Source organism: Bombyx mandarina, chromosome 17 (genome assembly GCF_030267445.1).
Source record: "Bombyx mandarina strain Sakado chromosome 17, ASM3026744v2".
Taxonomy (NCBI): Eukaryota; Metazoa; Arthropoda; class Insecta; order Lepidoptera; family Bombycidae; genus Bombyx; species Bombyx mandarina.
The window spans coordinates 16,534,882-16,549,418 of NC_143223.1; the positions used below are offsets into that span (position 1 = coordinate 16,534,882).

Here is a 14,537-nt window from a genome sequence, read left to right on the forward strand (position 1 = left end):
AATTCAATGAGCCCTATCTTTGGGAGGTCCATAGATTACCTATTAACTCCATGGGGACATCATTAAATTTAGGGATGGGTAAATAAAGATACTAATGGATAGTTTGAGGTTCTCAAAGTATGATTTGTTGCTATTAAGTATGATGATGTTTTGAAGCGAGCTGAGTTTAAACGCTGAAAAATTTAATAAACAGGTTTTAACAAAAGACAGACACACACTTAAATAAATACTACACTTAAATAAATAAATTTATAAATATACAATTATAGCAACCCTAACGCCTGCCGCGTCGGCAGCCGCGTCTGATCGCGCGCCGCGACCAATCAGGGACTCTCGTTGTCGGCTCCCGGCGCGATTCAAAGAGTAGCGACCGAGGGGGCTTTCCTTTTGGAAAGCCGCGCGTGCGCCTTTACTGGCGCCGACAGTTCACCCGCAACCACCGAAGCATACACACGAGAATACGTCCGCACCTCGCTCGCTACCATTCCTTTTCGAACTTGTTTGTGGGACCCTCTGGAGTATTCATACCCAGTGCTCCAGCTGGACAACACAAAACTGGCGCCTCAACGTGGTAAGGAGGACAACACAAAACTGGCGCCTCAACGTGGTAAGGAAAATCTAGCGGTGAGTCGACGAATCGTACCGGTTTTGCCAATACAATTGTGAACTCATGGTCATGGTGAACACTCGAAGTGATAACCGTGCTAGCCGAAATCGCAGGGATGATGATGCAACGGACCCGTCGTCTGTCCGCGTCCCGCGATCGGTCTCCCCGAGCGCGTCCGCCGCCCAAGAAAATGGCGCCGGCGACGCCTCGCGCACAATCTACGAGTCCTTTCAAGAAGCATCTACGAGCGCGTCTCCCGCCTGCGAAATCGGCGCTGCTGACGCCTCGCGCTCCAATCACCACAACCGATCCGGCGACAGCCACGTGGCCCCCGCCGAAGCCACCTTCTCAAGCGAGCACGTGTCAACAATAGTAGAGGCACTACAGCGGAGCCAAACAGAGGTTTTGAAATCATTATTTGAAACGATACGGCACAACACATCAACACCAGTGCCCGCATCACATGCACACGCGAACTTCGCCCGATGTACCACGCGCTTTAGTGGGACTGCAGGTGAGTCGCTTGATGCCTTCCTGGATGCGGCCGAGGCCTATCGCGACTGCTCCGACATCTCGGATGAGAACGCTGTCCGGGGATTGTCGATGCTGTTGTGCGGCGACGCCGCCGTCTGGTGGCTGGGTGTGAAGTCCTCCATATCTTCGTGGTGCGATGCCGTCTCAGCCCTACGAGACGCTTTCGGTGATCGCAGACCTCCACACCGTATATACGCTCAACTGTTCAAACGAGGTCAACAAAACGATGAAAGAACGGACCGTTTCATCGCTGCGACGCGTGCTCTTCTCGCGAAGCTACCTGCCGGCGACCTAAGCGAGAAAGTCCAGCTGGACATGATCTACGGACTCCTCAGCCGCCGCGTACGGGAGAGACTTCGCCGCGACGAAGTAAGTTCATTCGACGTGCTCCTGCAAAGAGCGCGCCAAATTGAAGACGCGACGGACGAACTTCGCTACGAGCACGATGCCTCAAGACCAACGGGAGAATTAGCAAGAAAACCATACGAGTCGACGACCGGCACCGGACGCACCCGCCCTCCGCCAGCAGTAGCAGCGCGCACGGCCGCGTGCGCTCCGAGCGGCGCCGCCCCCGGCCACGAGCCCGCGACGCAGCCGCCGCTTGTTACCGGAACGCCGCGTGTATTTGACTCCGTCGAAAAGAAGCGACGCCCGAAATGTTCGTATTGCCATTTCTTCGGTCACGAGAAGAACCAGTGTCGTAAATTAGATTCAAAACAAGGTGATCAATCTCATACTAACTTATTTAAAAATAAAACTCACTCGAAATCTAGTGAAAGTGAAGTTAAAAGTGATCAGTCATTTTATTGTGTCGATTCAAAAGTGTGTTTTGAATTTGAAAACGCCAAATCAGTAAAAGACCATATTCATAGTTCTAATTTAGTGCATGAAACTTGTATACCTATTTTGCCAAATAGTGATGCATGCACTGATACCTACACACAGTATAAACAGCGGCGAATTCCACAAAATTATAATTTTGCTGCCCATAATTCAAATCGTTCGCGGTTTAAGGTTATTGATAACAGTGATAATTCCGATCGACCTCATATTGATCGCCCAGGTTCTTCTCGAGAAAAGAACCACAATATCACTGCATGCAACACGAAATGCATAACATGTAATCGATCGAGTGACGATAGCCAAAATAATGATAGTCCGAGCGAAAACATTACTCATGTTAACCCTTCAGCCGTCACAACTAAAAATGTTAACTCTTTGGTGGCCGAACGTAAAAATAATAATTTGTTTATCAACAAAAATAATAATTTGGATATGTTTTCTAGCGTCGACGGACATCTTTGCCGCAATGCCAATACAAACGGGCAATGTCAAACATTAACCTGCGCGGTCGCAGAGGATTCAAATTTTGTTCATCAAAGATTTCCGGGCGACAGTAAGATTTGTATACCATTATTTGAAAATTATTGTGATAATAACGGGATAAACCCGAATTTTCAGAAATATGGGAATAAGCGTGATGTAATGGGATTTGATTGTTTTTATGGTTGCGGCGGAGATGACGATCTTATGGGACCCCCTATTGGTCGTGACGTACGGCCGATTTTTAACATAAATATACTGGGTTTTGACGGCACCGCTTTAATAGACACAGCTGCAAAACACTGCATCGCGGGTCATACGCTATACGCTCTCCTCCAGCAGAACAACCATCCTCTCCGCGTTTCCTCTCAACGAGTCAGACTTGCCGACGGTGTGGTGCGCATTATGGACGTTTTTACCACCACACTCGATGTACGCCTAGAGACGACAATTATTTCCACTCCATTCCTCATATTTCCTGAATCCACCAATAATGAAACGTTATTAGGAATAGATTTTATTACCGCAGCTGGAGTAGTAATCGACTTCAAAGAAGAGGTTTGGTTCTTCAGTGATGATGCGATGGTAAAGTATAATCTGTGTTTCGAACCTAAGTCGCCCAAAGTTTCCTGCGCCGCTACAGACATCCTTAGAGATGACGAAGGTACTCACCTTACGCCAGCTGAGCGGCAAGCGCTCGCCGACGTACTGGACAGGCACGCACACATCTTCAGAGCAGGGGGAGGTCCAACTCCGTTTGCAGAGCATCGCAACGAAACAGGTGAGCATACACCAATATCAGTACTCCCATACTGTTTAAATCCTTCGAAGAAACCGCCTGATATTATATTAGGGAAATACCATACCCAAGACCTTACCTGTTACCACGGTAACAAAGACTCCTTACCCAAACCCGTGATTCCTAAGAGGAAACGTGGACGCCCAGTTAAAGCTGTTAATGTCCTAGTCCAGGAGCGAGGGCGTTCTCCAGGACTAGAGGGGGAGTATATAGCAACCCTAACGCCTGCCGCGTCGGCAGCCGCGTCTGATCGCGCGCCGCGACCAATCAGGGACTCTCGTTGTCGGCTCCCGGCGCGATTCAAAGAGTAGCGACCGAGGGGGCTTTCCTTTTGGAAAGCCGCGCGTGCGCCTTTACTGGCGCCGACAGTTCACCCGCAACCACCGAAGCATACACACGAGAATACGTCCGCACCTCGCTCGCTACCATTCCTTTTCGAACTTGTTTGTGGGACCCTCTGGAGTATTCATACCCAGTGCTCCAGCTGGACAACACAAAACAATGTAAATGTTCGAATAATATTAATGACAATAAACATTTTATTATTTACCTTTGCTGAATAAAATAATCGCCCCATTTTACGGTACATAGATTGTACGGTAGGACCTCAAATATATTAAGTATATAATCTATGAGTAGGACTACATTGTAGAGTAGGACTTTTCATACCATACCTATTTTTATGATTCAATAACTAAACAAACTGGGAAGTGGGAATTAAAATGTTCCTGTAACGAAGCATTTCAAATGTTCCTTTCAAAGTTAATTTTCAATGAAATTATACTGGTTTTTATACTGAACGACTGAATTTTTCTTTCTATGATTTACTTCTGGTTTTGGGCGTAAAATAGAGTTAAATCAATTTAATGTAGGTTAATTACCTAGGCTCTAGGTTAGCTCTGAAGCTATAGGTTAGAGATTCTGTCAAATGGCTGTACAAAACAAATAGGAAATATAAGTAACTTCTAGTAGGATGTCGATAAAAATAATTCATTTTAATGAACGGAAAAATAATCAGTAACATGACATTTTCACAATTGTTTTGATTTAGTTAATTATTTGTTTGAATTAAAATTGTATTGCATTGGTATTGTTGCAAGCACAGGCGTATATTTGGGAAGTTTATACGACAAAGGGAAGATCTTCCACCGAGCGGATGATATTGCTCGGTAGACCGACGGTCCTAATGTTGTTGTTCGGAACTTGTATATACGCGCTTTATCTTGAAAATGTCGTAAGCGAGATTCAGGCATCTGTCAATTATCTTGCGTTGTATGATGGCTACCCGCCACATCACTCCCCTCCGAGACTGGAGGTCGTGTCATTTTTTTAATTAGCGTTGTCCGTGCTGAGATTAGCTTGCAAGGGCCAGTGCTGCTCGAAGCCTGCGGTGAGTCGAGGCTGAGCTTGAATGCTGCGTGCGTGTCGCCAGTGCTGCTCGAAGTCTGCGGTGAGTCGAGACTGAGCTTGAATGCTGCGCGATGAGGCAGTGTAGGTACGTGCCGTAGGGCCAGGAAGCGCGGTGAGTCGGCTGCGATGGTCCTGTTGAGGCTGCGATGCTGGCTTGCTGTAGGACGACTGTCGATGACTTGCTTTTATCTGCGAGAATACCGGGATTGTGGTAGCCGAAGTTCTTGATGCGCTGATGATGAATCAGAAGGTTGCGTGTTCACATCACGTCGGAGGTCACCAGTTTGGGGAAGGCTTAACGACGAAAGGGAAGATCTGCAATCGAACGGGTGATATTGCTCGGTAGACCGACGGTCCTAATGTTGTTGTTCGGAACTTGTATATATGCGCTTTATCTTGAAAATGTCGTAAGCGAGATTCAGGCATCTGTCCATTATCTTGCGTTGTATGATGGCTACCCGTCACATATTTATATTTATATTTATATATATATATATATTTAATCCAAGAGATTCGATTGTAAGTTCTTTACCTGGCAAAACGTATCTTTTGAAAGGAATAAATTTTGGTTTTTGAACTGGTTTTTCTGATATGAAGGAAGTGAGGATTGAGTTAAACAAATAGAGAAGCAAATCACATTACCACGTTACGAAAAATGTGTATACAAGCTACTATTTGACCGCAACTACTTACTACTAGCATTTATTTTTTATTTTATTTTATTGCCCTTGTAGGCAGACGAGCATACGGCCCACCTGATGGTGAGTGGTTACCGTTGCCCATGGACTTCAGCAATGCCAGGGGCAGAGCCAAGCCGCTGCCTACCGCTTAATACTCTCCACAAGCCTCGTTTGAAGAAGGACATGTCATAGCGCTCGGGAAACACCGTGGAGGGGAGCTCATTCCATAGCCGGATGGTACGTGGCAAAAAAGATCTCTGGAAACGCACTGTGGATGACCGCAGTGGCTCCAGGTAGTACGGATGAACTCTACTCCGATGGCGGGCGGTGCGATGGTAAAAACGAGATGCCGGTATCATCTCGAACAAATCAAATCCGAACGGCCCTAACGCACGCACGCACGCACGTTCAAGCACGCGGTTAGTCCCCTCTTGCACATGCTCTATCAGAGCTGAACCTGCAACACTGCTGTCACTGTGGGACCTGTACAGGCACGCGTAGACTCTGGTACAACCCCCGTGATGTACGCGCAGCCACAAGATGGACAGGTTCCGTTGTTCGAGGCCTCGTAGACGGCGACAACAGACATCAGCCCGGACGAATACACACACCCCGGCTTTACGCAGGAAGTTGTGCTCCAATACGTAGCCGGGGTATTCAAGGTACGAAGTGTCATCCGGAGCAGATATCTGTGTCTCCGTCAGAAAAAGGAGGGCAGGCTGCGCCGTCTCAAGATGGTGGTGTACAGCGTCGAGGTTACTATGTAGGCCCCTTACATTGCTGAAATCCACATTAAATATGGAATGGGGCATCGCCGACAAAACCCTTTTCCTTTTTTTAACTGTCATATTATTATTTTTTTTGGAGAGTGGGATTGGGTGGGGTAGGAAGTTCGAGGCAAAATCATGACAATACCTGAATAAAGCGCGGAACACAGTACGTGCTTGACCACGGGTTGCGTGAGAGACTGACGCAGGGCATGGAAGGGCCCCCAGTCCACCCTGCGTGCGATCGCCGGGATCCACTCCGGTCTCCGACTCCGGCACGACGACCGCACGACAGGATTTTACACCGGTTGGCGGGACAGCTTCCCGGGGCGGAGTTTAGTAGTGACACCCGGGTTCAGGTCCCCAACTGACCGGCGGGCGGCGGCGAACACCGTTTCACTGGGTCTCCCTATACCCCCGTCAAACAATCACGTCCCGCGAGCTTGCACGCACGTCTGCTCCGCATGTTCCAGGTATCATCAAGATTCACCCCGAACAAGGAAGAGGAAAGGGAAGGAATAAAACTGGCTCTCCAACCCACACGCCGGAACACAGCTAGGCTATTTGGCGGCGGACTCTAGTTGGAGGGTGGTCGCCAGCCAGTCGGACTAGGTCCTACCACCGATTATGTATTCGGCTCCCGTTTATCACCACCCCAGGGGTCACTTGTAGTGAATCGTGGGTTAAACCTACGGAAGCGGGAAGCAATCGACCCCCATAGTCATATAGCTTTGAAACTATTAAACGCTTAAAAGTAAAAACATATCTGTCTCATTTACACAAGTTAAAAGAACAATACCATCGCTAAGTTTAGACAAAGACAGAAACATAAAGATGCAATGGCGGTTTGGTGTGGCCTATCATTGGAATTTTTGCCGAAAATATTTTAAAATTTCGATTTTTTTTTTTGTTGTAAAGTTGAATTAGTCTGATGTTTTTTTTTACATTTGATGAAAATCGGCCCAAGATGGCCACAAAATGGCGAATTAAATATTTTTTCACAACTCCTTCAATGTGGGTATTAAATAAAAGGGCTTGATGAGTAGAATAATGAACACTATAACAGATTTCAATTTATTAACAACAGCGAATGATCAACATGTACCGATGATAGAATTTCACTTAGGTGTATTGCAAATTCTTTTAACATTTTGTTTCCTTGAAGCATTTCTAAAGTTTTTGTAGCTAATATCGTAAGACCATATTTAAGAGAGAAAGACCTGGAGCCGGAAAGTGTTATTGCATGTCTTATAATATTTTCACATATCATACATATCTCATGCACTTGTTTGGATGGGTAACATAATCCACCTTTATCTTTTATACTAATTAATCGGTGAAACCACTCATATTCTGTAGCTAATAAAGTTTTAAAGCATATTTCACATTTAAAGTCCTGGCCAACTTTGTTAACAACGTAGCCAGAAATATATCTAACGACATGTTTTGTTATGTTAGAAAAAAGGTTATCATTCGCTAGTTGCATAACCCATTCTTTATCCAAATCTGTTTCATTTTTATCATTCTGGGTAGTTTGTGCTTTTTCTGAGTCATTATCGTCATGACGATCAAAGGAAGACTTGTTTATAACTTCAATATGGTCCTTAATATTTCCAGAACACAAGACATTAATTTTTTCAAGAGCTACACAATTGCCTCTAGAATTCGTTTTTAATTCAAGGTGGTTCAATATTTTTTGTAGGCTGATTTAAACTGCACAACATTTGGATTATTATTGTAGCCACCTTTTTGCCCGATACAACAAAAAAATAATTCAAGATGATCCTGTGAAAGTCTGTATGTTACGATGTATTTCAATATGCTAGTTTCAATCAGCCTTGAAAACAATACTTTTAAACTTTCCAGACAAATCAGAAAACCTAAAAACCCTGTTTTAAACCTGCAATCTAGCACCTTCTTCGTGTTTTGTTTTATTATTATCTTGTCTATCTGACCCCTTCGTTTAATTGTTTTTTTTGTCACTTGTACCCTCAGGTTTACAATGTACTCTTTGTATTTTTCAATTAGCGTGTATATATCATTCTTCGTTTCTAGTTTTAAAGCTTTCTTAAAGCCATAAGCTTTGGTGTCCCCTTTAGAATTTAAGACATCAAAAATGTGTATTTTAGTAAATTCCGCAGTGGGCTCACTTTCCGAAAATTCAGAAGACAAGTCCTTAAGGAAAAGAATTGACTGAGCTACACTACTACTTAGTAGTTATTGTGATGCCAATTTGACCTTCATAACATGGTTGCGAAAATTAATATGGCGGTTGGTTAATTTGTTCCCTGTTTTGAGCCCCTCTACTTCTTGAAAATGTTGTAAACGGTGTACATACTTCCATTCTATTTTCTCATTATTTTTGTTAAAAGATATTTGCTTTGCTTCAAAGCTGTTTCTTACCAGCTTGAGCATGTAGCAAGCGTCTAAAAATAGTACCACATCTTTTCCTGACGTAGGATGTCTAAAAGTCGTTTTTAGGTTATCTGGGTCGCTTAGATTACATCCTAAAACTCACATTGCAGCAATGTTTGTCTGACTACCGTCACATGTTACTGACGCTACCATCGACGTTAATTTCTTCGCATTTTTTCAGTGCCAAATTTATTATGTTGGCAAGTTTGTCTGAAGATAATCCATGTGTAAAAAAATAGCCAGTAGGTATCTTCCATGTTTGATTCAAACATGTGAGAAGTAGAACCAAAGCGGAGGATGCTAAATTTTGTGTATTGTTTGTGTCATTTAATCCAAAATCAACGTACCCGTGGTGCTTCTTTCCATCGAAATTTTTTTGCTGACGGATAGCCATCTCATCTACAGCTAAATTACAAATAATCTTGGACTCAGAATTGTCACTTTTGACCTTAAGGACATTAAAAGCCTCCGAAGTAAATCCTGGATCCCCGTTAACTTTGCTATACCAATTGACCAGAGTTCGTGGATGTGGTAATGAATTATGCAATGCGGCTCAAACATACTTGTAGGCAGCAGGGGAATAAAAGTTTAATGTTAAAGCAAATTTCTTTAGTATGTAAGGTTTTTTTTTAAAAGTCCTTTTCTTTTTAAAGCTTTTTTGAAATTCTTCTATTAATTGCACTGTTTCTTTATTCAAATTTAACTGCATTTCTTCTTATTCGCTCAACATACGTTTTTTTTTTCAACTCTTGTATAACATCTCTTAACTTTTTATTTTTTATTTCTAATCTTTTATTTTTCTGTGATATATTTTTTACCTTTTTTAGCCTTCGCGCAGATACAAATTTCAAATGGCGAATTATTTTTCGCATTTTATGCTTTCGCGGTGTTTCGGTTATTTCATCTATCTCTTCATCGGTTGTCAGACTATTTATTTGGTTCTCTGCTGAAAGCTCCGTCGGCTGTTGATAATGAAAGTCGTCCTAAAAAATTAAATTATGCATTGAATAGAACACTATAAGGCTTAAACAAAGTTATGAAAAAGTAGTTCACTGTAGTACACATTTAAATATGAGTTTCAGCTGTTTAAAATTATGTGAATTTTATGAGAAGTTATTGCTTAGATCAGTATTATCTATGGCTAAATTAATTCCTCCATTAAATCAGTACTTACAACAAACATTGGAATTGCTTCCTTAGACAAATAAACACGGCTACTGTCGCTTTTTGGTCCTAGCTTGTCTTGATCCCGGAAGTGCTTCGAGCAAATTGCAGTAGATTTAGTAGGTAGCCAGTCAGTCTCTTTTCTCAGCAATCGAATTATTTCAATCCATTTATCACGGCGTGCTGAATCTTTAGGAACCCTGCGAAATTATTAATATGAAATAGTATAAAAATCTAATCATCACGCCAGTGCTTCCCTGAAGGGGTATGCCTACCTCTTATTTACATTTTAATTTTTTTTCGATATACACATCCTAATTCTAAACCCAGTATGTATAATAATAATTATTAAGTAAATCATAATAATATTAAATATTCTCCCATAATTCACACATCCTGTCCAAAATTAAGCGTTACCTTGTGCTATGGGTATGGATATAATACTTATATACTGTTCTTTTATAAACACACATTATACACACTGGTGGGAGGACCTGTTGTGAGTCCGTGAGACCACCGCCCTGCCTATTTCTGCCGTGAAGCAGTAATGCGTTTCGGTTTGAAGGGAGGGGCAGCCGTTGTGACTATACTGAGACCTTACAACTTATATCTCAAGGTGGGTGGCGCATTTGCGTTGTAGATGTCCATGGGCTCCAGTAACCACTTAACACCAGGTGGGCTGTGAGCTCATCCACCCATCTAAGCAATAAAAAAATAAAAAATAAAAAAAACAGAAAACACCCAGACATAGTACAATCATTTTTGTTTATCACAAAAACACCCGTACTGCGTGAGAATCGAACCCACGACCTCTCGATCGTATGACGTCTTCACTACCGACCGCATCAACGAGGCGGTCAAGTTTATTAAGTGAATTCGACTAATAATAATATTAGGTGAATTATTATTAGTCCCACGTAATAGGTGGGGGGAGCCTATTGCCGTACATAGGCACATATCAAGACTACGACCTGTTCCGTAGCTTTTCTAACAGAAAATCCATTAAGTATAGCAATTTTGTGTTCAACCCTGGATCCGAACCGGGCATCTTCGCTTGATAATTAATGAATCCTTTTGGCTAATTTATTTTACTTTTAACAGAGGTAACAAAAGTATTTTTTTCCATAAACTACAAATTCTCCCATTAATGTGGGAAGACCAACATGTTGTTTTAGTGGTAGCACTGAAGCAAAAATGGAACATTGTATTTTTTATTAGAATGTTAGCGTTATCTGAGTTAATGTGAATATGACGGCGTTAACGATATTTATGTTATATAGCACGTGCAATAGGAGTGACTCACACAAGCCAGGTGCGCCGGCCGTGTCATTCCACTCGTAAACAACAGCTGCAACAGAAGTGACTCATAAGCCAGCTGCGCCGGCTAGTATAAAAAGGCGGAACGTGCCTTGAAATGAACATTCGTTCGACTGCGTTTGCCCGGTGCACTTACTATATCGTTGTTACGTTGTGTGATTCAGTGACTGTTGTACGTACTGGTTAAAGTTGGACAAGTGTTAAAGTGAATTGTCAAGTTAACATATTGTTGATTAAATCAGAAACCAAAGGTGACTTCGTTTTACTTGGTGTTCAACAAGATAATATCTACCTTCAAGCTAACATCAGAAGTGGGATCAGGACTCTACTCTCACTGGCGTGACGTGTTTGAACATGTTCGAAGTACAGCAAAAAAAAACATGATGCAGATCAGAATACTAGTAGTGGTACGCCACAAGAGCGTGAATGCAGCATACGTAAGTCGTGTAATAACGTCTCTGTTACCTCGATGGAAGATCTGAGCCACGAAAAAATCGTCACATCTTACGTTCTGGCTCATGTTGCCCAGTTTGACTGTCGACTTCATCACATGGCATTTACTAACGGAAATACAACACGTAACAAGCTATTGCAAGAAATTAAGGCAAGTGCAAATCTCAAGTGAAACTTCGATCGCAATAATGGATCTGTCATGACGAGTGGGTAGTTCCGACACGAATCGTTTTTAAGCCAATGACTACTGCTAGAGTTACATGGCACTAGTACAGTAAACCAGGACATGAGACTGTGAATTGTCGCTGAAATTTTAGAATCTACTCGATTCAATACCAATAACACTACACGTTCGATGACTTCGGGCTCCAGCAAGCAAGCAAACAAGAAAGCAAGCAAGTTTCCGTGGGGAAGAAAAATTGACACATCTGAAGTCGTCGTGACCTGTAAGATAAGACGTCCGGTGCGTTCGTGTCTGGCGATGCGGCGGTGTTCGGGTTCCGCTGGCGGATGCAGTTTTTTTCGGTGAAGTGCGTGCTTGTGCGTGCTTGACATGTGTTCGCGGTTGGCTTCCTCAGTGTGGGAGTAACATCGTGTAAGAGAGGTGGAACCCGTAAAATTGTAGTTTGCGTGGTGGCTGGTAAGATTTGTTGCGGTAAGAAGTTTGCATGGTGGTAAAATGTCTTGTGAGTCTGCACAGGTAGCCGGAGGTGAGACTTCCGCGGTCGCGGCCCACCCAGTCCGCGAGAACCGGGCAGATCGCCTCGACGGTACGGAGACCGGCCGACGGGTCCGCCAAACGACGAGACCACGCCTCCAGCACGGACTGCCGATATTGGAGCCCCCGCGCTCCGGCTGCACTTGCGCTAGGGCGCGCCGCCTCGTAGGAGACTGTGAGGTATCATTGAATAACTCTGACTGCGATCGCGCGCTGCCGGCGTCGCAGCGCGGCGACGTTCTCGTGGGTAAGGACGTGGCACCAGACGGGTGCTCCGTATAGTGCCATCGACCGCACGGGTACCATCACCCTGCCTATTTCTGCCGTGAAGCAGTGGTGTATTTCGGTTTGAAGGGTGGGGCAGCGGTTGTAACTATACTGAGACCTTAGAACTTCTATCTCAAGGTGTTTGGTGCGTTTACGCTGTGGATGTCTATGGTAACCACTTAACACAAGGTGGGCTGTGAGCTCGTCCACACATTAATACGAAGAGCATAATCAAACGAAATTAGATACGAAGTTTAAAGGGCCGTTTAAAGTAGTTGAAGTATTGGATGGTGTCGATTTAATTTGGACTCTCACACATTCGCTTAAGGCTCGAGCTGCTACTTGCCTCGCAAAAATACAGCCTGGTAAGATATCCTGGCCTACTATTAAAGAGATGCTGACAAAATTATCTAATGATGCAAGACCACTTCGACCTGGTTATTAAATTTGAAATGGAAAGCAAAAAGGGACCAGCTGAAGCCGGTATCCGGCTATGGCAACTTATAAAGAAGATTCCCGACGCTAATGTGCCAGAACAAATAGCCACCGGATTTGTTATATCAATACTGTCGCAGTGTGATGAAAGAATCCGTCGGGAATTGAACTCTGTCGTTATTACCACAAAAAATCGTCTATTTCACACATTACGTGGCTTTACCCTCAAAAGAAAAAACGAAGATCCTGATAAAGAACCAAAAAACTCTCGAAGTTTTTTTCCGTGGAAGCCGCCATTTCTGCGGAAAACCTGGGCATCGTGCCGAAGGGTGTTGCGACAGATACTGCTCTCAAACTTTTTTCGATATTCCAGCAAAACCTGAACAACCTCCTCATCCGTGGGCGCCCGGCTCTCGCCTGCAAGTCAGCTGTTACGTGTGCGGTGATGCGAGTCATGTAGCTTCTGGGTGTTCCATGCGCTACAAGAAGAAAAACGACACTGCTCCAGGTGCTGTGGCAGGTGCAACCAGAGACGTCAACGTGTGTTCCAGAGCTTCAGTGTGTTACAGATAAGTGGTTTTGGCTTCCCCTTTATGTTCCATTCAGGGTCAGAATGTAGTCTTATAAAACTTTATTCAATGGTAAGCGGTTTCATGAACAAGTCACTCTTTGATCTGAAAGTAACTTAGACCAATGATGATGGCAAGAGCACTTAGGGGATATTCAACTCGCCCTTAATAGTGCACGTTGTCGAGTAACAGGGTTTACTCCAATAGAATAGACGTTTGCCGTTCAGGGTAGTTCACTTGAAATATCTTAAAGTTTCAACAGAGTGATAATTCCTCTAGATTAGATCTTGATTTAGCACGGTCGAAGACCGGCGAAAACATAAAGAAGCTTGGTTTAGTCGAGGCAAAGCTAAAGTCAAACTCTTTTCCGCTGGGGATTTTTTTTTTCGTAAGTTGACCGAAAATGTAAAGGTCCCTTTAACATTACTGCAGTTTTGGAAAACGATAGGTATAAATTGAGACATGTAAATAGTTCTAATAGAGTGTACAAATTTCCCCATGAAAACTTACGTGAAATACCTCGAGGCCCGTCAGGCCTACTAGAAATTTCTGAAAATTATAGTGACGATGACGTGACGGCGTACACAGATGGGTTAATTAATCTTGTTCATGAAACTGATCTTAATGATGACGACTCTATCACTGACAATAGAAGCGACATTTTTGTCCGCAAATAGCGATGCAGCAAACATAGTCTGTGGGTAGTGATACAATGTCTGTAAGCTCAGGCACCTCAGGTGCAGGTGTTGGAAATGTAGAAAACGATGGTCGGTCTCGCACTATTTCTGAAGAAATTCCGTATAAATGTTCTGGTTTAAGAAATGTTTTAACAAACGCTACCGTACACGCAGATTAAAAAAAAAAAAAAAAAAGAGAATTGTATGTGGCTAGAGAGATGTTAATCCGGACTAGCAAAAAAAAAAGAGGAAAAAAAAAAGAGTGTGAAGTCATTGAAGGGTCTGTCCGGTCCAATGGCTTGGCTATAGGGATTTTCATCCAGATTAGCCACAACAATTAGCTACAGGGATTGCGATTCGGTCTAGCATTATCCGGTCCAGTTCGAAAAACTGAAGGGATAA

The 14,537-nt window shown here is 43.4% G+C and overlaps 1 protein-coding gene across 1 annotated transcript; it reads left to right on the forward strand.

The window, feature by feature from the left end:
• The first annotated feature begins 257 nt into the window (after nt 1–257).
• LOC149501180 (uncharacterized) lies at nt 258–3,747 on the forward strand. Its single transcript, XM_089734235.1, has one exon. The coding sequence runs from the start codon at nt 671–673 to the stop codon at nt 3,572–3,574; it is 2,904 nt and encodes a 967-aa protein (XP_089590361.1). The 5' UTR covers nt 258–670; the 3' UTR covers nt 3,575–3,747.
• Nucleotides 3,748–14,537: the final 10,790 nt, after the last annotated feature.